At 43.7% G+C, this 25,240-nt stretch overlaps 2 protein-coding genes across 5 annotated transcripts in view; both read left to right on the top strand.

Moving 5' to 3' along the window:
* The window catches only part of rnf213b (ring finger protein 213b), a 528,456-nt gene extending 516,980 nt beyond the window's left edge, over window positions 1–11,476 (top strand). For all 3 annotated transcript variants that reach the window (XM_050059312.1, XM_050059310.1, XM_050059309.1), the window contains exons 50-65: window positions 700–784; window positions 885–919; window positions 1,015–1,112; window positions 1,200–1,350; window positions 1,447–1,612; window positions 1,698–1,792; window positions 2,944–3,192; window positions 4,333–4,465; window positions 4,551–4,634; window positions 7,317–7,488; window positions 7,745–7,946; window positions 8,032–8,109; window positions 8,296–8,493; window positions 9,070–9,159; window positions 10,410–10,588; window positions 11,097–11,476. In XM_050059312.1, coding sequence (XP_049915269.1) covers window positions 700–784; window positions 885–919; window positions 1,015–1,112; window positions 1,200–1,350; window positions 1,447–1,612; window positions 1,698–1,792; window positions 2,944–3,192; window positions 4,333–4,465; window positions 4,551–4,634; window positions 7,317–7,488; window positions 7,745–7,946; window positions 8,032–8,109; window positions 8,296–8,493; window positions 9,070–9,159; window positions 10,410–10,588; window positions 11,097–11,235 — 2,154 coding nt within the window. In that variant the 3' untranslated portion in view covers window positions 11,236–11,476. The remainder of the gene's footprint in view (window positions 1–699; window positions 785–884; window positions 920–1,014; window positions 1,113–1,199; window positions 1,351–1,446; window positions 1,613–1,697; window positions 1,793–2,943; window positions 3,193–4,332; window positions 4,466–4,550; window positions 4,635–7,316; window positions 7,489–7,744; window positions 7,947–8,031; window positions 8,110–8,295; window positions 8,494–9,069; window positions 9,160–10,409; window positions 10,589–11,096) is intronic.
* A 2,454-nt stretch (window positions 11,477–13,930) lies between these two features.
* cep131 (centrosomal protein 131) overlaps window positions 13,931–25,240 on the top strand; it is a 37,782-nt gene continuing 26,472 nt past the window's right edge. For both annotated transcript variants that reach the window (XM_050059321.1, XM_050059319.1), the window contains exons 1-9: window positions 13,931–14,052; window positions 16,785–16,981; window positions 17,163–17,257; window positions 21,788–21,899; window positions 22,125–22,252; window positions 22,622–22,726; window positions 23,831–24,010; window positions 24,113–24,230; window positions 24,352–24,471. In XM_050059321.1, coding sequence (XP_049915278.1) covers window positions 16,796–16,981; window positions 17,163–17,257; window positions 21,788–21,899; window positions 22,125–22,252; window positions 22,622–22,726; window positions 23,831–24,010; window positions 24,113–24,230; window positions 24,352–24,471 — 1,044 coding nt within the window. In that variant the 5' untranslated portion in view covers window positions 13,931–14,052; window positions 16,785–16,795. The remainder of the gene's footprint in view (window positions 14,053–16,784; window positions 16,982–17,162; window positions 17,258–21,787; window positions 21,900–22,124; window positions 22,253–22,621; window positions 22,727–23,830; window positions 24,011–24,112; window positions 24,231–24,351; window positions 24,472–25,240) is intronic.

Genomic DNA, 25,240 nt, shown 5'->3' with positions numbered 1-25,240 from the left:
ATTTTGTTGGTCAAAGGTCAAGGTCACTGTGACCTCATCTGTCTCAGTCTCGTAAACACAATATCTCAAGAACACCATGAGGGATTTTCTTTGTCAAATTAGGCACAAACGTTCTCTTGGACTCAACAATGAACTGATTAGATTTTGGTAATCAAAGGTTTACGATCAATGTCATTGTGACCTTACATCTATCTAATGCTCGGAATGCAATATTTGAGGAAAGCCTTGGGCGAGTTTCCTCAAATTTGGCACAAATGTCTACTTTGAGTCAAGGATGAACTGATCAGAATTTAGTGGCCAAAGGTCAAGGTCACTGTGACCTTACATCTGTCACATTCTTGTGAACACAATATCTCAAGAACCCCTTGAGGGATTTTTTTTTTAATTTGGCACAAACATCCACATGGTATGCATTGCCTTTATTGCCCATTTCTGCCTCAAATGTTTTCAGAAACATATTTTAATGTACTGTTAGCTATAAAACAGTCAAGCCAAAAATGAAGCACTGCCCACAGGCTGGAGCAAGCTTTCTCATTTTAGAGCTAAACAGTACATTAAAATATTTGTTTGAAAACATTCAAGGCGAGAAATAAGCAACGCAGTAACATAAGTTTGATTGGAATTAAGGTATTTTTTCACAGTGATGCTAAAGTTATACTGCCTATCCCAGCTTTAACTAAACTTCCTTTTTCCTCCAAGAACTCCTTTCTGCCGACGATGCCCGATGATCACACAAGTGAAGCCAGACAGTGGTTGACTAGAGACACGAGAGCACAGATGTATCGTAAGTATTTAACCTCACAAAGGTTCAGGTTATTTGTTGTCATCACTTTCCTATGAATAGTCCATCAGTAGATATATAATGTCCTTTACATTGTTCACAGTTTGTGCCAAGGGACATCCGTGTTTTGTGACAGAGGTATGAGCTCTTCGTGTGCCCTTCTTGTCAAAAGTTCCTGACCAATAGAAAAATTCAGTAAATAATACATGATATGCCTCTGTATTGTCCCACAGTGTGGTAGACCAGTGGTTACAGCACGATGTCCAGACTGTGGAGTCCCAATCGGTGGAGTGAATTACAACCCAGTACAAGGATTTACAGCACAACAAAAGTATATAAATGTTTTCAGTCAACAAGAGTTGTGACAGAATTTTCAGTCAAATATTTGTGTTTAATTTACTTCCTGTTGTGTATGAAGCGTCACAGATCAAACTCGGACAGGACACGTGTTAGAAGAGGCTCATCAGAGGTCTGAAGCCCCTGAAAGACAGATGACTTCCGCTCAGTCCTGCATCCTGCGGCTCCTCACACACCTCGCCATGCTTCAGGGCGCTGTCAGAAACAACAGAGTGAGACTGCAGCCGCATTTTCACCAAAGTCTGCACATCACTGGTGTTATTATGTCACTGGTATTAAGATATGTAATGTGTTTTTTGTTGTTGTAGGGGGTCAGTGACATGATCCACCCCAGGCCCCGTGATGTTTTCACCTTCCTGTGGAGCCACCTTGAGAAGGACATGCGTGTGTTGGGGAAGAGTCTGGATCAGAACATGGACAACACGGCAGTTACAGTTCATCTGATCCTCAATGCCTGCACAAAGTTCACTACAGGTGATAAAAATTTTTCAAAGATTTTCAGCTGCTGTTAGTCATGAAAGAAATGTTCATGTGACATAACTGTTGAATGTGACCGAAGGTTCCCGCGGAGCAGGAGCAGATCTGTCCTCCAGGCAGGGACGGCAACGCTGGGAGAAACTCGTCTGTGACTCTGCCATCAACCCAGTACTTCAAGTAAGGAATGCAATATTTTTTTGCCTCTGCGCTGGTGATAGGTAATTTGTTCAAATTTGGCACAAACATCAACTTTGAGTCAGGGATTAATGGATTACATTTTGGTGCTCAAAGGTCAAGGTTACTGTGACCTTGCATCCGTCACATTCTCATGAACACGATATCTCAAGAACCCCTTGAGGGAGTTTTTCAGATTTGGCCCAAACATTCACTTGGACTCAACAATAAACTGTTTAGAATTTAGTAGTCAAAGATCAAAGGTCATTGTGACCTTACATCTGTCTAATTCTTGGAATGCAGTATTCAAAGAAGGCCTTGAGGGAGTTTCCTCAAATTTGGCACAAACGTCCACTTTGACTTAAGGATGAACTGATCAGAATTTAGTTGTCAAAGGTCAAGGTCACAGTGACCTTGCATCCATCACATTTTCCTGAGCACAGTATCTCAAGAACCTGTTAAGGGATTATTTTTTTTTCAAATTTGGCACAAACATCCACTTGGTCCCAAAAATGAACTGATTGGAATTTAGTGGTCAAAGGTCAAAGGTCAAGGTCAATGTTACCTGGTTCATCTCATATTCTTGAATGCTATATCTAAAGAAAGCCTTGAGGTGGTTTCCTCATATTTGGCAAAAACATTCACTTGGACTCAAGAATGACTGATTAATTTTGATGGTCAAGGTCACTGTGATCTCACCAAACATGTATTTGGCCATAATTAAAAATATCATACGCTAATCATGACAAAACTTCACGCAAATGTCTAACAGGATAAAATGATGAAGTGATAAAATTTTATATTCAAAAGGTCAAAGGTCAGCTTGACTGTGACATCATCATGTTCTAACGTCATATCTCAGGAACAGAAGGGGAGACATTTGATCAGATACTGAATTAGTGACACAAACCTTGGGTGTCCACCTTGAAGCTGTGCTGATTGTGTAGATCTTCTGTGTGTTAAGCATCCATGTTTTCACTGACATGAATGGAAACTGTCAGAGACACTGGACTGGCTCGCAGATAAAATCATGGGGCGATAATTTGAGTTTTAAGCACTGCATTGATTGCCTAGTCTGTAACTGGAATCAATACTAGAGATACAAAGACATTTTGTGCCACAGGGTGATGAAATCGTGTTTCTTCTGTTTTCAGAATTTGCCGAGGAATCTGTCTGAAGCTCAGGAGAGAATCAGTGATGACGATGGACTCGCTGGAGGTCCCCTGATGAATCTCCTCTTTAAAGACCCTGCGAACATGTTGTCCCTCCCCTCTGACTGCCCGACACATCGCTCCTCCTTCTGGACTCTCCCCGAGATGATGACAGTGGAGCGCCTCTGTCAGCTGGTGGGAGAAGCGCAGGCACGCAGCTCCTTACCCCTGCTGAGCCTCTTCCTCAAGAAGGTAACGAGCTTCATCTTTTTCTGACAGGGACCGCGGACACAGTGGAGGAAAATCAGGCTGATCTACACCAGATCTGACATGGTTTGATGTGTCTGATCTGAGGTGTAGTGAGGACTGATGGTCCGAACTGATAATCTGATGGTCTGAGAATTTATCCTCGTCCTTGGGGGGGGTACAGTCACTGATACTTAAGTCTTTAGTGAAAGTAGAGTGTGGGGTTTTTTCGTGTTTTTGCCTTCACTGGTTAGGACAGTATGGAAGCAGACAGGAAATGACCACTCATCTATCAGGACGCCCTCCTGCTGGAGATTTTATCAAGACGATAAAAGACTCTCTCAAACAGCTCCCTACACTCTCTGCCTACCCACTCTCACTCTGTTTCCGCGTTCACACGAAGGCTCCACCACACTGAGTGCCATCCCAAACCAACTAGGAAGGACTGAAAGTTAGTTATAAAACCCTCCGATAGCGAGTCTGCATTGATGCCGACTTACTGACCATGTACAATGCCGTATTGTGTTCGTCAAGGAAGACGCTCCGTACAATAAAGTTCGGCAACTACCCTTAGAAACGTTACCTGCTCTATCTAAGAAAGACATTTAACTTGAATTTCTACTTATTTTATAATATATATCAATAATCAAGTTATTTTGTTCTTTTTATAATAAAAAGATAATATACAAAAAGTAAGATGAACAATAGCAGCATGGCAGAAAGTTTTATTTTTCTCTGTGGTTACGGAAAATTACGACAGTTCCTCTTTCAGCCGCAGAGGGGGAAATTTCATTCAGCTGTGAAAGTGACTAAAATGACGGCGTGGCAGTGGGTTCTGTCCGGTTTGGAAAGGCCCACCGACTTCAGACAGCCCTGACTGAGTTTTGTGATCACCTTACACCAAATGATTGAGGTGACAGGAGCTTGGAAATCAGTCTGGGACTGCGAAATCTCTGGGAAAGTTGTTTGGTGTAAGACCGGCTGTAAGTCTGGTCTCAGGTCTGCGTCTTTCCTCAAACTCAGGCTTTGTTCTTTCTCTGTGGTTATGAATGTATATAGCATCACTACATGTTAGTTGCAGCCCTGACATACGTGGCATATCAGAGCCTTTTACATGTGCTGACTCTGTGTGTGTGTTTGTCTCAGATCCACTGTGTGAGGCAGTTACACCACCTGCCTGAGCTGGCTGCTTTACAGTCGGACCTGCTGAGGGTGTTTCCTCTGATGTCAGACTCTGCAGATCAAACTATTACCCAGATGTTACAGCGGATACCAGCAGGTATTTAAACATTTTCATGAACTACAACAACAAGGAAACAAACATCACACAGACACAAACTGAGTTTCCTTGTTGTCCTCGTCAGGATGCCAGAAGAAGACGCTGATGGAGAGGGTGGAGAGATTCATCAAGGTGTGGAACTGCCTCAGAGTGGAGGTGGCAAACAACTGTAAGCATCAACATTTAACTCTGATGTTTATGTGTACAGATGTAGAGGATTCATTGTTGCTCTCATTGCATCAACTGAACTGTCAAAAGAAACATTCAGCTGCTCATACCAGTGTCAGTCATGACAACACACTTTATTTATTGAGCTTTATGGGCAAGTTTGGTATTTTTCACCCTGGACTCTATTTTCACAGGTTTCTGTGTCTCAGTGACTGATGGGAACAACCGTTGTTGTTGTTGACACCACTTTAGATGCAGCGAATGTTCACATTTTTAATGTTCATTAGTATGGAGTATTTTTTCCTATTAGATGGATGATGATGAAACTCCTCTGAATATGTCACATAAACACTTTAAGGTAACGCCAGACTGTTTCTGCTGCTGAAGTAAAGGGTGGAAAAGTAGTTAACGACTAATGAGGTCTATCTGAAATGATGCATTTATAATAACAGGAGCTGATTAACAGTGTGAATTATTTTACTAATAAAATATTATCTTCAAAAAAGGGGACCGGAGGGTGTGCTCCAACTATCGGGGTATCACACTGCTCAGCCTCCTGGGTAAAGTTTACTCCAGGGTGCTGGAAAGGAAGCTCTGACCGATTGTCGAACCTCAAATTCAGGAGGAGCAATGCGGATTCCGTCCTGGTCATGGAACAGTGGACCAGCTCTTTACCCTTGCAAGGCTGCTGGAGGGGGCGTGGGACTTTGCCTATCCAGTCTACATATGCTTTGTGGACCTGGAGAAGGCTTACGACTGCGTCCCTCGGGGGGGTCTTGTGGGACCATTCGGTCCCTGTATGAAAGTGAGAGCTGTGTCCACATACTCGGTGTGAAGTAGAACACGTTCTCGCTGGGTGTTGGCCTCCGCCAAGGTTGTCCCTTGTCACCAATCCTGTTTGTGATCTTCATGGACAGGATCTCGAGGCGCAGCCGGGGGGAGGAAGGGGTCCGGTTTGGGGACCTCAGAATTGCATCCCTGCTTTTCGCAGATGTGGTTCTGTTGGCTTCATCACACCGTGACCTCCAGCATGACCTGGAGCGTTTTGCAGCTGAGTGTGAGGCAGTTGGGATGAGAGTCAGCACCTCCAAGTCTGAGGCCATGGTCTTCTGTCGGAAACCGGTGGTTTTCCCTCTCCGGGTTGTGGGAGAGTTACTGCCTCAAGCGAGGGAGTTCAAGTATCTCGGGGTCTTGTTCATGAGTGAGGGTAGAATAGAGCGTGAGATGGATCGGCGGGTCAGTGCGGCTTCTGCAGTGATGCGGGCACTGCGCCGGTCCGTCGTGGTGCAGAGGGAGCTGAGCCAGAAAGCAAAGCTTTCGATTTACTGGTCCATCTACGTCCCAACCCTCACCTATGGTCATGAGCTCTGGGTAGTGACTGAAAGAATGAGATCGCGGATACAAGTGGTGGAAATGAGTTTTCTCTGTAGGGTGTCTGGGCTCAGCCTTAGAGATAGGGTGAGGAGTCAGACATCCGGAGGGAGCTCGGAGTAGAGCCGCTGCTCTTTCACATTGAGAGAGGTCAGTTGAGGTGGTTCGGGCATCTGATCAGGATCCTCCTGGGTGCCTCCCACTGGAGGTGTTCCGGGCACGTCCCACTGGTAGGAGGCCCCGGGGCAGACCCAGAACACATTGGAGGGATTACATATCTCTTCTGGCCTGGGAACACCTTGGGTCCTCCAGGAGGAGCTGGAAAATGTTGCCAGGGAGAGGGACGTCTGGGGTGCTTTGCTTTGCCCGCTGCCCCCGCGACCCGGCCCTGGATAAGTGGATGAAAATGGATGGATGGATGGATGGAATATTATCTGTTTTTGTTCAGCATCGGTTACCACGGTGATTTATCCTGGTAAAAAGAGAACTAGCTTCGTAGTACTGAAAACCCAGAGTTATTAACCCTGAAGTTACCCGTCTAACTTCAAATCCCGCTTTGTCGTTCAGGTCTCTGGTTGAAACGTACCAAACTTACCCTTTAAGTTACTCTGTGATGTACAACAAAATAAAAGTGTTCATTTATTAGATTCTGGGTAAGCTATAACACTGTGATTTTAAACACGAATTGAAAGAGGACTCATTTAAACATGACAGTTTATTTGTCTTTAAAGCTGAGCAGTGACATCATTAGGATTAAAGCTGGAATCATTTCTAGCTTCTGCTGCTCAGACTGACGTGTGCTTTATTTAAACAGCAGTTCTGAAAAGACTTTAAAGATGTATTATTTTTAGCAGTATTTAAATCTCAGTTTTAATGCAGACCCACAGTTTGACAGCAGTGTTTAATGTAAACACGCTGAAGTCTTCAGTGTTTGGTGTCATAATATCAGTGAAAGAGTGAAAACATCACAATTTGTCTCCTATTTTAGAATAATTTAAGCCTTCGTACCTTTTACCACCTCAGAGAATAAAGATAATTTCTTATACTTGCATTTGTTTATGTGATGAATGTACAGTGTTGATTAATTGTCATTAAATCAAATTATAATTATCAAAATCAGACTGAATTGAGAAAGAAAAATAATGATATAATTGATGTTCTCCCTTCACTGCATGACTCAACTAACTTTCTCTCCTCCCTGTGTGTGTGTGTGTGTGTGTGTGTGTGTGTGTGTGTGTGCGTGTGTGTGTGTGTGTGTGTGTGTGTGCGTGCGTGCGTGTGTGTGTGTGTGTGTTTGTGTGTGTGTGTGTAGCAGCAGATTTGGGTGTGGATGTGAACTTGTGTGAGAAGGAGCTGACGACGGAGAGCTCTGGAGATTTTCTGACACCGTGCCGACACGGACCGGGGTCGTGTCTCCGAACTCTGGTCGACTTCCTGTCGGAGACTCACAACAGCCTGGTGAGAGCAAGCGGCCGAGAGGACAGGTGAGTGCACAGTGTGCTGGGGTCGGACTGACAATAGCACTGCGTGAAAATACGACTGCAGGGTTCATTAAACAAACATTTTATTCTGCTTCTTCTTGAATATAATGGCTGTTTGCTTCCATTTTCACCATCAGCTGTTACTCTACAGTCTACAGTCAGGACTTTATCTTTTCGCCTTTACATGTAACAACACATCAACTCCGGAGCAGCCTTTTAACCTCATGAGTAATACTGCTCTCCTGTTTTATTTCCTCAGTGAGTACAGTGTTCCTTTAGAGAGGATATCAGAGACCCAGCTGACCCTCTGCAGCCCAGAGAGAGAGCTGCTCCCTCTGGTTTTATCCCACTGCCACTACACCCTGAGGAAAGGTGGCGAGACAGACAGCACCTATGACCTGCTGGGCATCCAGACCGAGCTGGCCCACCGCTTCCTGGCTGGAAAACCACTTATCCAAGCGGTAAAACCTAAATCATTCAGCTGAATGCACATGTCAAGTGATACCTAACGCTCTGCTAACCAGGAGTGCTGTCCTCTTTCATCAGGACACCTCGAGGTACCTGAACAGACACCTGCAGGACTTCTCTCTGGTTCTAAACGAGGTCAGAGGCAAGATTCATCAGGTACGTTCGCTTGCTTTCATATTTTACAGCACCAGAGTCCTCATCTGGAACTGACTAATGCCAGCCGGAGAATGTTCACAGTCGTTTCCTCTGTAGGATTTTGTGAGGCCACTTTGTTAGAGGTCACATTCCTTCCCTCACACTCCCCTCGCTGTGCTGCTGACAGTTTCCCCATCTGTGCTGCAGGAGCCGCTGAAGGGTTCGGTGAGCAGCGCCATGAGGACGGTGCTGCGTTCATACACAGACGTTTGTGACGCTGTGTTCGTGGTGGAGATCGGCCTACGCTTTCTCGGCAAGACTGGCGGGGATCCACGAGGTCAGCTTCTGACCTACCTCACTGATTCGCTGCAGATGAAACGGCAGATTTCCAGCGCTGTAGCCAAGGTAGAAACCTCCAGACCCACAGCTACTTCCACTAAAACACTGCTATGCAAAGAATGTGATTATGATGAGCTCATTTTGTACACAATGCACTCCTTTCTATAAACCAATTACTACTGATACTAATGTGTGGAAATAAATGACATGAAAGTGTGCAGTCAGGAGTCTACATTGTACTTTTCATTACAACAAAAGTTTAATTTGTTAAAACTTACCTTTCCAGACATTTTGTTGGCATCCATTGATTACTGCAAGATATGACAAGCTGTTAGGAGACTTTTGAATCTTACATAAACAATGTAATCCACCACAGTGAACAAGTTCAGGTGTTGTCTTTAAATACTGCAGTGCACATGTTTAAAGTCATTCTGCATCACCCAGCAACTATAACGTAAAATTGACAGTGAAGAGTTTGTGATGAGCACAGTGATGGATTACAGAAGTCAGGCAAGTTTCACGAGTTTGCTGAACAGAAAGGAATGAATGGCTGGAAACAAATACAGCAAAACACACAATTCAGGAGCAAAAACTTGCAAACAAAATACTGGTATGTTCTTGTAAAATTTGTTTTCTTTTTAGGGTCTTGGAGATAGCAAACTTGAAAACAGCATATTCACCTGGCAGCTCCTGACTGCGTGGAAATCTGAGCTGATGCTGAACAGGAACCAAGTAAGTGTTAATAAACAGTCAGGACCACTTTAGTCAAAGAAAACTTTATTTCTATTTGCAGTATTATATTTGGTGGTATGGCTCTGTTTTGGAGCCTCTCTGCCCTTTCATGCGCCTACATGAAAAGCCTAAGGCAGAGAGAGCAGCAGCAAAGACCCCCAGGAACCGAACAGGGAGCATCAATGACAATCAGAAATGACATTGATGAGTCAGACGCAACATGAAAAGGAGGAGCTGGGGTGGAGGCAGGTTGCAGAGCAGCTTGCAGAGGAAGCAGCAACAGTAGGCAGGACAGAGCAGTTTAAATAGGGCGCCCTGAATGAGATAGGCTGCATAAAAAGGAATCATGTGATCTATCAGCTGACTCCCTTCATCAATCAGCTGCTCCAGGCCGGGTCTAACCTCAGTAATGGCAGCAACAGAAAGTTTGCTGATCCATCGGGGAGTCAGGGCTGTCAAGTCCCCGGAGCTGGGGGTTGTGAAGGCTGAATTCAGGTAACTGCAGCTGCCGACTGGGGCTCCGCCTCTGGAGCTGCTGCCCGCTCTCCTCACGGTGAGATGGTTTGTAGCGGCGGGAGGTGAAGCGGAGGACACACTGTGATTCAAGCGGCTAAACTCTCTTTTAGACTCTTTTTTGATAAGTTTGTCTCTTTTTTGTGTTGCCTTGCTGTGTAGACAGTCGTTGCCAGTGCTGGAATAGCAACTTTCTTTGAAAGACTCTCTGCCATCGAATTAGACTTTCACCATCTGAAGGGACGTGCACGCTAATCTGCATTTGTAGAACAGCCAATAGCAACGCCCTCTCTCTGAAATGACCTGTGATTGGCCAAAGTCTCCTGTCATGGGCTAGATTTCCTAAATCATGAAGACAGAGTCAAGAGGAGGTGCAGAAGTCTAGTTTCCTCTCAGATCACTTGAATTACAAAATACTCAGAGTATATGGATTTTTGCCCAGTGACGCCAACATAAAACTGACTACTGCAGCTTTAAACTGTGCCTCATTATTTTCACTCGTGACCCCTGCTGGCTGCCAGTGACTGACCCCAAACACCACAAAGAGTTAAATTTTCTGGGCTGTAATCCTTTGAAAGTGTGCCGTCTGACACGGCAGGCGCCCAGAGTTTGACCCCAATAAAAACTGGATTTGAGGAATTCTCTCTGTGCTGCAGTTTCTGCTACAAACTACTTTGTTGTGTGGTTTTTTTATCACGTTAAACTTTGATAACATTTAGTTTATGATCATGTTTCAGGACCCGTTTCAGAGGCTGCCCTCAGAGTTCCAGCAGAAGCTGTCTGAGGACGAGAGGAAGGGCCTGAAGGTCTTCCTCGCTGTCACAGATGTTGAGACTTTCTCTCTGGAGCTGCATGAAATTCTGCTGCTGAAGACGAGCAATGTTGTGCCTGAGGAGGGTTACCGGCCACACTGGGAGTAAGTGCACGCCATTTGTCCCCCCCACCCCCCCGCATAGAGAAAACAGCCAGTTTACCTTTTGTGGGTTTCTGTTGGAGGTAATGCACCAAATGGTAAAACAATCCCCAAACATTTGATTTATTGGCATCAGTTTACTCCAGATGTGTTTTTAGGAATTCTTGCTGAGCTCATGGGTGTAAGAAGTGTGCCTATTGTCAGCTCAGAGATTACCACCTCAGTCTGAAGGAATCCATTGATCCTTGACAGCTTTAATCAGAGCAAAGTGTGGAGGTCTCACCCAGGGCTCTCCCCTGGGATCTGGAGCCTTTTGACTTCCAGGAGCGGAGCGTGACCCCTCCAGGCAGCCATCTGTCAGGGGAAAGCAGCTTAAGTTGTATCCCTTCAGCCACAGGTCATTCCTATTGAAGCAGCAGCTGGGCAGGGAGGTGAATAGGAACGCTGGCGGTGGAAACAATGTGGTGCTAACTCTTGTTTTCTTCGTGCCCTCCCTCCCTGCTGTGTCCAGCCTCAGGTCCACCTTAGAGGTCCATTTGGAGCAGAACAACCTTCCACCGCTGCAGGAGCTCGACTCTTTACCAGAGGACATCACAGTGGGACAAGGGGCAGACGTGTGGAGGGCTGCTGTAGAGTTCAAACGGAGATAAATTGTCTCAGCTGAATGTTTTTGATCTTTGATGTCAATTCATTGTGTTGCTACTGATATATTACTAATGGGATGTTTGGATTAAGACTGGGTGTCTGTGATGAATGCATTCCATATAAAGGGCATGTTGTTGAATGTTTCTGTATATTTGTTTTTCAAAACTGTCTTTATTTACAATGAAGCATTGTAATAATTGTCATACAAAAAAATAAGATAAATAAAAGACAACTTTGCACAAGCCAGAGGAATTCAGAGTCCAGTCATTTTAAGCCATTTGTTTGGAAACAAAGAAGAGACTTGAGTATTTGAATTTTAGCAGCCACTGAATACTTTGTATTGGGAATTAATCACTGTTTTCGTAGCATTGAATTATTTTACTTTAAAAACTGCATATCTGAATTTATTTGTTCTAAATTCACCTCTTTGAATAACATTTTTTAATTTTTTAGATTTGCAATTTCAAACTAAAAAAAACTAGTTGAAAATTTTCTGAATTTGAATATATATATATTTTTAAAGTTAACAAAATAAAATCCAGAAATTCAAGTTAAAAAAAAATACAATATTTGAAATTAAAAAATAAACGCCACTGAATTCATAGCATAGAAATATTTTACTCCAAAAACCATCTATCTGAATCTCTAACTAAATCTTCTAACTCATCTCTTTGAACTTAGAATTTTAATTTTTTTAATTTGCAATTTTAATCTAAAAAAATATAGATAAAATTAGGCTGAAAAATAAATATTTTAATTATTTTTCCTGAATTTGTTTTTTGAAATTGCTTATTGGAAAATTCAAGTCGTATAAGTAAAAAAAATAAACTTAAAAAAGATTTTTTTTTAAAATTCAAGCAAATCTGGGGTGCCATTCAAGTCACAAAATTAAAAAAAAAAAAAAAAATCAAAATTCTTTTAGCTTTTAATTTTTCGATCTCATAAATGAATTAGGACTTATCGATTAGGACTAATCAAATTTGACTGATTCTTTTTCATTTCAAAACTTTTCAGTGTGATTTTTTAGATTGAAAGTACTTATCGAGAAATGTCATACTTTAATGTCAAAGAGGTGAATTAAGAACATATAAATTCAGATATTTGGTTTAATAAAAAAGTAAAATATTCCAATGGTATGAATTCAGTGGTGTTTATAGTTCAACAAAGTATTCAGTGGTCATTAAAAGTCAAACACGTGTGTTCAAAGAAAATGTAATTCCTTTAAAATATTGAAAGTCTTTGTAGCTTTTTTGTTCTTCACATTTTCTAGTAAGGTGTCATATAGCTTGAGTTCAACAATAAACCAATGAAAGTAGGGTTTAGAGTCAGACCAATGAGATTTGTGAATGTGGAAATTACTGAGAATAATCAAAAGCTGAATAATAAAGGTTACACTGCAATCCATCGTGTGGAGCACAAAATATGACGTTGCATCAAATACATTAATCTGTACATATGTACTCATTTTGAATAATGACAGTAAAAGACCAAACTGAATGCTGTTTATCTGAATTATTAAAAGTACATGTTACATCTAAAGCAGTGATATTCAATTTGCAGCCTGTGGGCCAAACGTGGACCTCTGACCATTTCTTACTTAAAAAGGTAAATAAATTGATTCACATTAGGAACTCTTTTTCTTTTTTTTATTTAGTATATAAATAAGGTGCCAGAGTGAATTAAAAATATCAAAATAAAGCTTGTTATCAGAAGAAGTGCCACAGGAGGATTCCCTGGACCTTCTAGAAACACTCTCACCTACACCTGCCAAATCCTGTGACTGGATTTGCTCCTTGGTGAAGATGAGTGAAGACAACAAACGATGAAAGGTTGAAAACAGGCAATTATTTTATCTTTTACACTGTTGAATTAAAAAAAAAAAGCTAATAAGCGTCCCAGGTAGCCAAAATGACCTGGCCCAGAATCGGGCCAAATCAGCTGGCCTGGTTCCTGCTGCTGACATTGCCATCACTGGGGCGTGATCAGAAATGACCCGGCCCAGCATCGGCCCAAACTCGGCATGCCGGATTAAATTAGTCGAGTTACATCTGGTTGCCTGACTCAGCTGAGACTCGGTATGAATGCGCCCCAGAATTGGGCCAAATCAGCCGGCCTGGTCTAGTTGCCCAACTCGGCTGAGACTCAAATCAGCTGGCTCGATTCAGGCAGCTGACACTGCCCTCACTGGGGTTTCTAACGGGCCACTTGTCTCCTGTCCTTTTGCAAAAGTGGCCCAATGGTTCAGTTCAGAATCCATTTCAGCTTTGTTTTAACTTTATTTCAGACACATGGGTCCATCTTAGTGTAAAAATCACTAAAACCACTGGTCTGCTTTAAATCTTTCCAACACTTTGAGATGTCTGGTGGGACAATAAAAGCATTTGTTTTATTCATTATGTTAATGTTCAGTATAATAACGAGGAGTCTGGGAACAATTAGTGAAATAACTGTAAATAAACAGAGTTTTTCTCTAAGTTTATTTCCCAACACTGAAGATGTAAATCAACCATCACACCTCCCTTTGCAAAGTCAACCAAACCGTTGTTCAAGCCACGCCCCCTGGAATCCACATAGCGGACTGACATCCCCGCTCAGCCAATCAGATGCACGTATACACCGACATTGTTCCCTCTCCACCAATCACAGACGTGGAGGGGCGGCCGTTATCTGTGTTGTTACCACAGAGATTATTTGGTTCCCAGTATTTGTCCACTGAGTAAACGGAGGACTTTCACTAGTGTCACAAGGACCGTGTTGGGAATTAAAACACAGCCGTGGAAGTGTAAAGAGATTTTCAGACATGGTGCCATCCAGCTCCTGAAGTGAGTAACGTTACTGAACGCTAACTTGTTTTAGTAGCTAACATTAGTTGGTGCTTGACGGAGAAACGTTAAAGACGTTAGCTAGTAACACTTTTCCTTCACCAGACTTCATCTGGAAAAACAGCCGTTTTTAATTTCAACCCAGTTATTAAGGATATAACCGTTAACGTCAGTGTGACCGCTGAAAGGAAATGCGATTGTATTTTAATTACAAAAGTGTAAAGGAACTGTATCGTGTTTAAATGACGTTACAATGTAAAACATCCAGATTTGCATCAGTTGGGGATAATCTGTCCCGGTCAACGTTAACTCTACTGGAACCGTTAGTAACAGTATAATGACTGTTAGCTTACTGTGCGGGTCGTGTAGTGTAGCAACAGCTAGCATGCAAGTATTACTGTGTGTGAACTAAAGTTAGCTGCAGACAACTGTGTTTTTACTCATGCTAGTGCTGTGTAACGATATTTATCACACCTGTCATTCTTCAGTCTTGTTTCTGTGATGGGAGATGATAACCTTAGCTAAGGGACTGTTCTGTATTTATCAGGGGAGCAGGGTGGCTGCGGTGTGACTGTTTCTTTTAATCTTGACCCTCCCCTGAGCTACAGATATTTTCCTTGAGCCTCCCTGAGTGACTGGCAGAAATCCATGACCCTCCCTCCACCATTAATAACCATTTTCTAATATTCACACCAGATACAGGTATTGACCCTTGGCTTAGTCCCACCTGTCCAATCATTGTGTATCATCAGCCAGCTTTGAAGAGGGTCTAACAACTGCACGGCCGGGTCATTTCAGATTTTCTTCATTTCAGTGTTGGCTGGTGTTGTGGATTTTGAGATGAACGTGCCTGGGGCACATTGTGTATTAACCATCCTCCTGAGCTGGAGAGGAAGGACATAGACGTTCTTCCCTGTTGCAAAACTGAAATCAACCCCTAATAAATAAAGTGTTAGGGGCCGTACACATGCCCCATCTGCTGCTGCTGGGTGCTACTCATGTACCTTTTCTGTGCCAGCTTTCAAGGGTGCAGCGCAGGTTGCATCTGAGGTTGCTAAGCAACCTCAACAAGCACCATATCATAGCCTATTTACCTGAAATCCTGAGTGCAGAGTTGATCTTCTTCCAGCCGCCTTTGCACATACACCAATATGTACAGATTAAGGTAAGGATATCTCTCGGCTGTGATTGGTTGGTCCTCGTCACATAACGTGTGGTGCATGCTGCTGCGTTCCAAAAGTTGAGTTCAGTTTATCTCAGGGCGCAGCCATTGCACCCTGAAAAATAGGCGCGTGAGAATGCGTGCACGCTGCAACAGCGTTGCTGTGGCACTTGAGCGTGCCTGCTGCAAGTCTACATTAAAAACAATGAATTCGAGGGTGCAACAAACACGGTATTTGTATGGCTCCTTTGCTAGCTCGCCACTGAAAGTGTAGCTTTTTGATTAAATACGTTCTGCTTTGCTTTTTAATGATTACAACACTGAATAAAGGTCTAGCCTGCTGTACAGGAAGCAGGGAAACTTGGCTGATATTCAACCAGCCATGTGTCATCGCAGTGTGTGCAGATGAACAGTGTTTGGCTTCCCCTGTGCCACCAGCGCCCGGACCTCTGTTGCTGGACGTCCACCGGTGAATGAGTGGGGAGCTCCGGGGGAAGCCAAACACTGTTCATCTGCACACACTGCGATGCCACACAGCTGGTTCAATATCAGCAAAGTTTCCCTTTATATTCATTGTGTTCTGTGGTGATCAGCAGTGATGTGGTGGTTCACTTTTACACTGTGATCTGTAGCCTATAGTTCGGCTTTAGCTTCTAACTATCTTTGTCTTTTTAACCTGTTGTTGCTGCTGAGTCAGTTTGACATCCTGGATATATCCTTCAAACACAGACTGTAGACCCCTCTGTCTGCTTCTCTCTGGAATCACTCTTTTGTTTTTACAAAAAAGTGATCATATTTCCTCAGGGAGTGCAGTTAGTTACCATGTGGGCTCCATGCTAGCTCTGACAGCTTGAGGGCCCATCACAAAGAAGTGACAGTTAACACCAAAGCAAACAGCTTAACTCTTAAGCAAAATACAAAACCTCCCTAAATTGCAGCATTACACAAACTGTGCTTGTAAAGCTTTCCCAAATAAACTGTTTACAACAGTGGTAATATCAGTAACTTGGCACGCCGGAGGATGTTAGAGTTAAAAAACTTGAAAACAAATTTCAGTGTTTTCTGTCTGGTGCAAAGGGATTATTTTTAGCATTATTTTATAGGATTATCTTTTAGATTTAAGTAACAAACAGTCCCTAACAGAGCTAACACACACCTGCCACAGTGTAGCAGCAATGGTAATATGTTGTAAAGAGTAAGCGTATGTTTGCAGAGAGCCACTCTGAAACATGTTAGCCTTGTAGCTTAAGCAGCATTACATTTTATTTATATTAACTGGCTTAGCTCGTGGCTAACATGATAAACATTTAGCTGTTAAGACACAGAACATGACCCACCAACTGTCAGTACTGTTAGTTACTCCTTCATACTGTGACTTGAGCTCGTTCTCTGTCCCAGCTGTAGTAAAAATAGTGAGTGGTTTTGTTGTTGGTTTCCCTGGGAGACAAAACAATCAGGGGGAAAGTGGCTGTTACTTCCTCTGTTGTTATGGTTGCTCCCACAGTCCTCAGGCTAATAGCATGTGTATCCTATTGTGTCTTATATCCAAGCCTGTCTGACTCTGTTTCAGGTTTTCAAAGGATGCATACAACACGCAGCCCTTCATCCATCCCGACAGGTGTCTCAGGAGATGCCTTGGACCTCAGCTTGTCAGGCTCGCAGCTCTCTATGTCCAAAAGACCCAGCAGTGCATCGCCGGGGAAGTACTTCTCTCGCTCTGTGTCGGTTTCTGTGGCGAGTGACAGCAGAGGAAAACGCAACACCCTGGTGAGTAACTGCCATATGTGTACTGGCAGCAGAGTGGAGCTGCTGGTTGTTTACGAGTTATAATCTAATCAAGATGCAGCAAAGAGCAAATTCAGGTCTTTTAGGTTGTTTCAGAATCCTCCGACTGTGTGGTGTTTGCAAACAGATCTTATGATTCATTAACAAAGCTTTTAATCCACAGGGTGATGCCAGCTTTGGTAGCTCCCGCTCCATTAAGAATCTGAGGCGCTCCAACAGCACCACTCAGGTTAATCAGCAGGCCAACATCAGTTTAAGGTACAAACACACACATGCATACACACCTGCTGATGCAAAAACACTGCAACTATAAGGGGCCATACACATGCTGCATTCTTAACAGCCTGGAAAACACAAAGTAGGATGCTGGGTGCTCTTCAGTGCCAACTTTCAAGAGTGTGGAGGCTGCTGCTTAGAGGCAGCCTACTCACCTGCCATCCTGAGAGCAGAGCTGATTTTCTTTCAGGCGCTGTTTTTTAAGTGTGTAGGCCTAAAGCTGTGGGAAGCCCTGCACAGCCATATTAACCACAAACTGGTATTTATGGAAGAAGGGAAAGATATCTGTCAGTTGTGATTGGTTGTTCCTCATCACATGACATTGGGTGCGTGCTGCTGCAGAAGTTAAACTGTTTATCTCAGCACCTTGAAAAATAGGCGCTTAGCAACGCTTGGATGTCATTTGGGCGTCACTGTGGCATTTTAGCGCACCTGCTGTTCATCTACAATGAAAACAGCTGATGGAAATCACGGCATGTGTACGAACCCTTAGTAATTTTGTTAGGTTATTTAACAGGGGCCATGCACAACACAATTGTTGAGCCAAAGTTAGCAATATAGCTTACATCTGTGGTCCTCAGACAGATACCAGAATCTGAAATGCCCCCGATGCTGTCTGTAAAACCTGATTGGGTATCACTAAGTATGCGAGTCTACGAACTGATCCAGTACCATGTAATTTATTCATACATTTTAAAGTAGTTTTACACCGGAATAAAACAGCTTTTTTTTTTTTTCTGGAAATCATTTCCTCTTTGCTGCTTTAAAGGGATAGTGCACCCAAAAATGAAAATTCAGCCATTATCTACTCACCCATATGCCGAGGGAGGCTCAGGTGAAGTTTTAGAGTCCTCACATCACTTGCAGAGATCCAAGGGGAGAGGAGGTAGCAACACAACTCCACCTAATGGAGGCTGACGGCGCCCCAGATTCAAACGTCAAAGAACACATAATTGAAACCACAAAATATCTCCATACTGCTCGTCCGTAGTGATCCAAGTGTCCTGAAGCCCCGACATAAAAAGTTGTTTGGATATTGGATATTTTGTGGTTTCAATTATGTGTTTTTGGACGTTTGAATCTGGGGCGCCGTCAGCCTCCATTAGACGTTAACTCAAGTTTTTCCAAGCGTTGTTACAGCCTGTTTCTTCACTCATACATTCACGTAGAAACTCCATTCAGACTTTAAAATGTTCCTCATCTTTCATACATTCTTACTTTCACTCAACTTTCAAATCCCATTTAAAGTTTTTGAAATATTCAGACTTGTTTGGAGCTTGGTAAAAATGCCCTTTTCAGGTTTTTACATTGGTTTCTATCGGACTTGTTCATAGCTTGAGTGGAGGACTCAACTGACAGAGTGCAGAGAGCTTCTTCAACATTTCTCTTTAACTCGCTGTCACACCCACAATTTTCACTCTACATCCATCATTTTCGGCCAAAGTGGAGTAAAACTTGTGCTCTTTCAAATAATGTTACTTTGGAAGCGATAAGACTTATACATTCGGCACAGTGAGCCTGAAAGTGAGAGAAACTCCACTAACTGTTGCTTTGAACTAAATGTTTGCTGAGACCAGAAATCCTAAAATCTTCCACAGCATTTATACATTAATGGTATTATTCAGCGTTTAAAGCCAGCATTATAGTGTAGCATCAGCTTTTCAACAAGCAGCATTCACACCCGCAATTTCTGGAACATCTCACCTTACAAACATTATGTAGCCTATTTAATGTCATGCAAAATATACATCATATAGTTTTGGAAAACAGTTGGTTCATACAAAGGTTTAGATCAGTGGTCACATGATTGGTTTAGCTTGACCCGTGTTTTAAGGATTGTTAAAAACAAAAAAAAAAGTTGAAGCTCATAGAATGCTGCACATTTAAGTGTTGGTGGTGCAAGACCATGAATTAATTTATACATCAGGTGTGTATCTGCAAAACAAAACTGTCAAAGGTCGATAAGAATATTTAGAATATCTATGCTTGTAACACATTTACCTGCAGATCAGTGAGTCAGTATCACCTCTTATTTCTCTGGGCCAGTTTTCTTCATTCCTTATCACTGACATTGACACACTGAACTGCATATTGTACACTATGTGCTGATGGATGTGCTCTGCGAAGCCCCAGGCAAAACTTGTTCTTCTCAGTTAGATCGCCAGATAAACTATGCAGTAACATACATGTGTCTGAAATATGAAGGACCTGTTTTTGGAAGTGAAAGAAAAGAATGTTTAGATAATGTGTGTCAGACAGTCGTGGAGCTCATGTTGCCAGCAACTCAACCCTCTTTGCTCTTTAAACCAGAGTGCCTCTCTTCAGCGAGCAACAGCTGGCAGCCCTGAAGCCTCAGCAGCTCGGACAATGGGAATTGTGGCGCGCCAGCTCCTGCATGATAAAGAGTGGAGGGAGGCTGGGCGGCTGTTGCTGGGGTCGCGGGGTGCAGGGACTTTCTTTGTCCCAGGTTAGAGGGGGAGGGCCTGGACCTCAGGGTCAGGTTACCCCCTCCACCAGGAGCCAGTGAAAGGAGAAGTGTGTGTGCATGCTCTGGTTCTATTGTTCGGCAGCTGCCGCCATCCCCCCCTCCTGAGGATGCAGCGCAGAGGGGCTTTAAATTTAAAGACATTCTAAATACCCCCTCCAAGTCTCTGAGTCTTTGAGGGCTGTCACTGGGTCACTCACCACCCCTCTCCCTCTGTGCACCACCCTCTTGTAAAGCAAAAAGTAGAGGAATGTGCTGCCTGAATGGTGTTGTCAGATTTCTTTTCACTGGGCCAGCTGGCTTCACCCCCCGCCCCCCCCTCCGGAAGACACACGCTCACACACATGTTCATTTATATACTGACCCAGACAGAAACACCCTGCACAGCACAGGCAGGCTGCAGCACAGATACCAGAGGAGGCTGGGCCAGACACAAGGTCACCCTACATCTGTGCCTCATGATGGAGGTGCTGGTGTGTGAGGCTATTTGAAGCATGAATGACAGGCCGTCGGGATCAACATATGCATGCACACATTTACATGGAATCCATAACGGAGTTCCCCCGAGCAGACGGTCAGCTGCCTGAATTCCTGTACAGGGGGAGAAGAGAAGAGAAGGGGATGAGTCCCATTTCTGCAGCTGTCATTACAACATTTAATCACAAAAGCTGCCACTAATAGCCACGACCCGAGGTCCCTGCTTTGTGTCGAGTTGTTTAGTTGTGTATTGTGTCGTGCTAAGCTCTTGGTGTGTGGAAATTGAGCCCAGAATGTGTTTTCACTCACTTATTTTCTTGCCTTTTAAAAAAGTGCATTACAGGGTTTCTGCAGAACCTTAAAATGTCTTTATTCAGTTTAAGAAATATTAGACCATAAAAGTAAAAAGTTTTAATTGATGCAAACATTTCATCTAATTTAATTTATCCACCCTTTAATTCTCTCTGTCAAAATGAGTGGAGATTGTCTACGTGAAATTCTACATTTCTGATCTTACAAATCTTTAAAACTACCACTGAACGTAATAGTGTCTTTGAAAGTGAACATAATAGCCGACTCAGATTCTCAGATTCAGTCTAGTTTGGTGTTTCACCTTGCTATGTTCGCCTTTCTTTATGTTTGGCCTTTCTTCTTAAGCCTAGTTCACATTACACGATTTTCACCCTGATTTTGTGTCACGGAGACTGTCGTAATCTTTTGAGTGTTCATACCTGGCGACGTGTGTTTCTGTCAGCGTGAGTCTCGGCAACTGCGTTACAACCTGTGTGTGCACACCACAAGATTTCTCCACCAAGCCCTCGCAGACAGAGCCCCAGATAATGCGGTGACGTCACCAAACTTGGAGATGACACATTGTAAAGGCAGGGGCCGTGCACAACACAACTGCTGAGCCAAAGGATGGAGCACGGATATTCTTTATTATCCAAACACAACACGCTCCCCGTGATCCTGTGGACGCTGCCATCGTTGTTGTTGCTTGCCGGCCGGCTTGTCAGTGTTGCCAGATTTTGGGAGAGAAAGAAGCAATCATGGCTATGGAAACAAGCCCAAAAGAAGCGACTGCAATCTGACATACTATCATGCGTTTAAATAACTTATAACCTCTGCGATGTGAAAATTGTGGTGAAAATCGTGTAATGTGAACTAGGCTTTAGATGCCTGCAGCTTATGGTTTGGCACCTGGTCTCTGCCTGTTTATAAAGCCCCGACCTCACCTGAGCACTGTGGGGTTCACACATAAACATCCTGAGCACAGAACATAAGAATATGGGCGGTCCAAAAATGTAGTTAAAAATCTTTAAAAAGTCAGAAAAAGCATTAAATCTAAGTGTCTGATACATGAAGACAAACTGAGTTCACAACACTCTGGTGGTGTCTGTCCATGCAAATCGTTTGGGTTTTATTTTCACAGGTTTCTTAAATAACAGTCTGTAATTTCTGTTTCCATCTGTGATATTTGAGTAGAGTGCAGCATTGCTCTACATAAAACAATGAGCCTAACCTGTGTGTGGCTTGTGTGTGTTTCTCAGTCAGGACCAGAGTGAGGACTACCTGGCTCTGTTTGACAGCAGCTCAGATGGACGCAAGAAACTGGCCAGCCTCAGCAAAGCCTCACCGGACAGAACCACATGGAACATCCTGGTATTTCTAACCAAACACACTCTGACATTTGTCATCACATTTGACTTAATATACACTTTGATATACTGGACCATACCCGACCAATGTCAAGCAAAAAGCTTCATTCACATTATAAACAATTACAAAAATCCACCTCCAGCTGCTGAAATGCTCTCTGTGTGATCGGGGCCTGAGAGTGTCAAATTTTACAGTAGCTGAGGATGTAACAAGTTTTTCTTCTTTCAGGACGATCAGCCCAGAGCGTTCCCCCCGCACTCCAGCTCCCGCAGCACCGGCAGCATGGACTCTCCCACCAGCCTGAAGAAAAGGGAGCCTGGCATCGCTCTGGCTGCCACCTTCACTGCCAACAACAGGTGGGCAGCGTCTCTGACACACACACACACACACACACACACAAACAGCAGAGCAGGAACAAAGCCCACTCCAGTCCAGTGACTACTTGCACTGCTGCATTCTGTATTTCTAGCTGCTTCTCATATTTCATACCTGTTGATCATGGCAGCTGATACTGCCTACAGGAATTTCACCCACACACTGAGTTTTTCTTCCATGAAAATCTGTGTGGGCTGAGTTTGTAACATGGGAAGAATTTGTGTCAAAGCACGTACCATAAACCTTAATGCCTTGAGGAAGGTGAAGTGAAAGAAGGTGGCATTGGCATTCATGATACATGACACAAACTGTCTCCTGCAGAGTGTCACTGTACCTCTCTGTTTTTACAGGAGCAACAAGGGAGCTGTGGGGAACTCTGTCACCACCATCTTACACAACAACTATTCTGAGAAACCACTCACGCCCAAGAGCTCCAACCAGAGGCCGTCCTTCAAGTATGTCTGAATGGGTTTGAAGATGTTAATAGAGCTTATCCAATGTGTTTTGCTGATGAAGAAAAAACATGTTTGATTCCAAATTATTGGAATTTTATTGACTGTAAAGTTTCAGGAAAATAGAAAATAAAGCTACACTGAATATCTGTTTAAGATATCAACTGTCACCATCTTGGTTTAATGTTTGCAACTGAGTCAGAAACACACCATAGTACACCTCTAATTTTAGAAGGGATAGTTAACATCCTTTGTGGGGTTGTGGGGTGATCCATAATCAGTGTATCACCTACAGTACATGTCGGTCAGCATACTCAGTTTGGAGAAGCAGCCTGGAGTACTGGAGTAACTGCCTATGGACGGGGGCAGCAGCAAAACATGCTTTAGCCACCTAAGAAAATCAATATCAGTCTAAGTGTACGCCATATTTAGAATATTTTTACAGCTTTACCTTGCTGTCAGACAGTGATGTCCGACTAGCCACTGACGCTGTTATATCGATCTCTTCAAAGCCAGACAACATTGACAAAAACAGTAGTTTTAGCTCGCTGAACACACGAGTTGCTGGTCTACTGCTGCCTCGATCATGTTTGTGCTTCTGTGTGACTTTGGTGTTTCAAGGCTTAGTTCAGATTCACCAAAGTCACACAACAACATAAACTAACTAATAAAGTCAGCAGTAGACCAGCAGCTCCTGTGTTCAGCTAGCTAAAAGTACTGTTTTTGTCATTGGAGTCTGGCGGCCTTGACGAGAGAATAGATGGGGAACCGAAGCTGTTAACAGATTCCCTGTTGATAAGGGTTGTCTGACACAAAGGTAAAGCAGGGAAAATATTCTCAATATAGCGCACACTTAAACTGATACTGATTTCTTTAGGTGGCTAAAATACATTCTACTGCTGCCCCCGTCCATCGCAGTACACTGCTTAGCTTCTGTGTCGGTACTCCTGTCTGCTTCTCCAAACTGGGGGCGGGCCGACCATGATCTACTGTAGGTAATACACTGACTAGCACCTCATATAAACCCACTAAAAAAAGTCCAGATTATCCCTCATTATTGAACTTGTATGAAGTTTTTCAGAATTTCCAATCATATTTTTCCCTCAGTAACATCCTGAAGGCCACAGCGAACGACGAGGTGTCACAAGACAACAGCTCCCTGACAAAGTCCCAGAAGAATTTCTCCTCATCTCCCTCCACCTCAAACAACAAATCTCCAGTGTCGGCGCAACGCAGCAGCCCCGTCCTGCCCCGCAGGAGGGAAGTCACGGAGGAGGAGGCAGAGAGGTCAGACCCACTACACTGCTTCCACTGTGTTTCTACTGTGTGTTTACTGTTCTGTTCACGTTAATGTCTGTGACTCATCGCTGCTCCCTTGTGTATTTGAAGGTTTATTCAGCAGGTGAACCAGGCAGCAGTCACCATCCAGCGCTGGTACAGACGCCACGCCAAGAGACGACACACTAACCAGGCGGCGCTCAAACGCATCCTCGCCAGTAAAAGAAAGGTATCCATCTGTCCCCAGGCTGCCTTACTCCTCAGCTTTTATTCTCCGTGGTACAAACTGGTTTTATCTCTCGCTCTCTTTCCATGACTGCATTAACACTATCGATGTCTTTCCTTTTTAGGAGTGGGAGGAGAGAACAGAGGAGGACAGTCGCCTGGAGCAGCAGCAGCAGAAAAAGGATGAAGACAGGAGACGGATCCGTGAAGAGAAAGCTCGTCTGGCTCGCCTGGCTGCCATCCAGGTGCTCACCTCTGATTTACCTGCAGCAGTTTTAGTATTCTGTTTCCATGAAGTTGAAAGACTTGTGAGTGAGGTTACTAAGCGTCCTGTAAAATATATAATCCGTCCTGTGATTGGAAACTAAAAGACGTGTTCCATATTGAACTGATACAGAGCGCAGTTTGTTCCTTACATTTAAGAATCAGTAAATGCAAACAGGGCTTAAAATTAGCACCATCCATCAGCATGGTTGGATACTGAGCTCTGTACTTTTAAGGGTACAGACTGAATTTCATTGGTACTGATTCATGTAAAATCCATTGGTGCCAGTATCTGAAAGCGCATTTGGGTGAGAACGGTGGGCTTAGATAAGAGGCGGAAATAACGCGAAGTGCCCCGAAGGCTAGAAGCCAGACACAGAGCTTTGAGGGCTGCAGTGGAGCTCTGTGGAGTAGCTGGCCACGGAGCTCTGCTCCATTGGTTGCTCCATCGGTTGCTCCATCGGTTGCTCCATCGGTTGCTCCGTTGGCCGCTCTGTTGGCCCTTCTGTAGGTCCCTCCATTGGTTGCTCCATCGGTCGCTCCGTTGGTCGCTCCATTGGTCAATCCGTTGCCCGCTTTGTTGGCTCTTTTTTTAGGTCCCTCCATTGGTTGCTCCATCGGTCGCTTTGTTGGTCACTCTGTTGGTCGCTCTGTTGATCCTTTTGTAGGTCCCTCCATTGGTTGCTCTATCGTTTGCTTTGTTGGTCGCTCCATTGGTCGCTCCATTGGTCAATCCGTTGATCCTTTTGT

Source organism: Epinephelus moara, chromosome 13 (assembly GCF_006386435.1).
Source record: "Epinephelus moara isolate mb chromosome 13, YSFRI_EMoa_1.0, whole genome shotgun sequence".
NCBI lineage: Eukaryota > Metazoa > Chordata > Actinopteri > Perciformes > Serranidae > Epinephelus > Epinephelus moara.
This window is presented reverse-complemented; position numbering and strand designations above follow the sequence as displayed.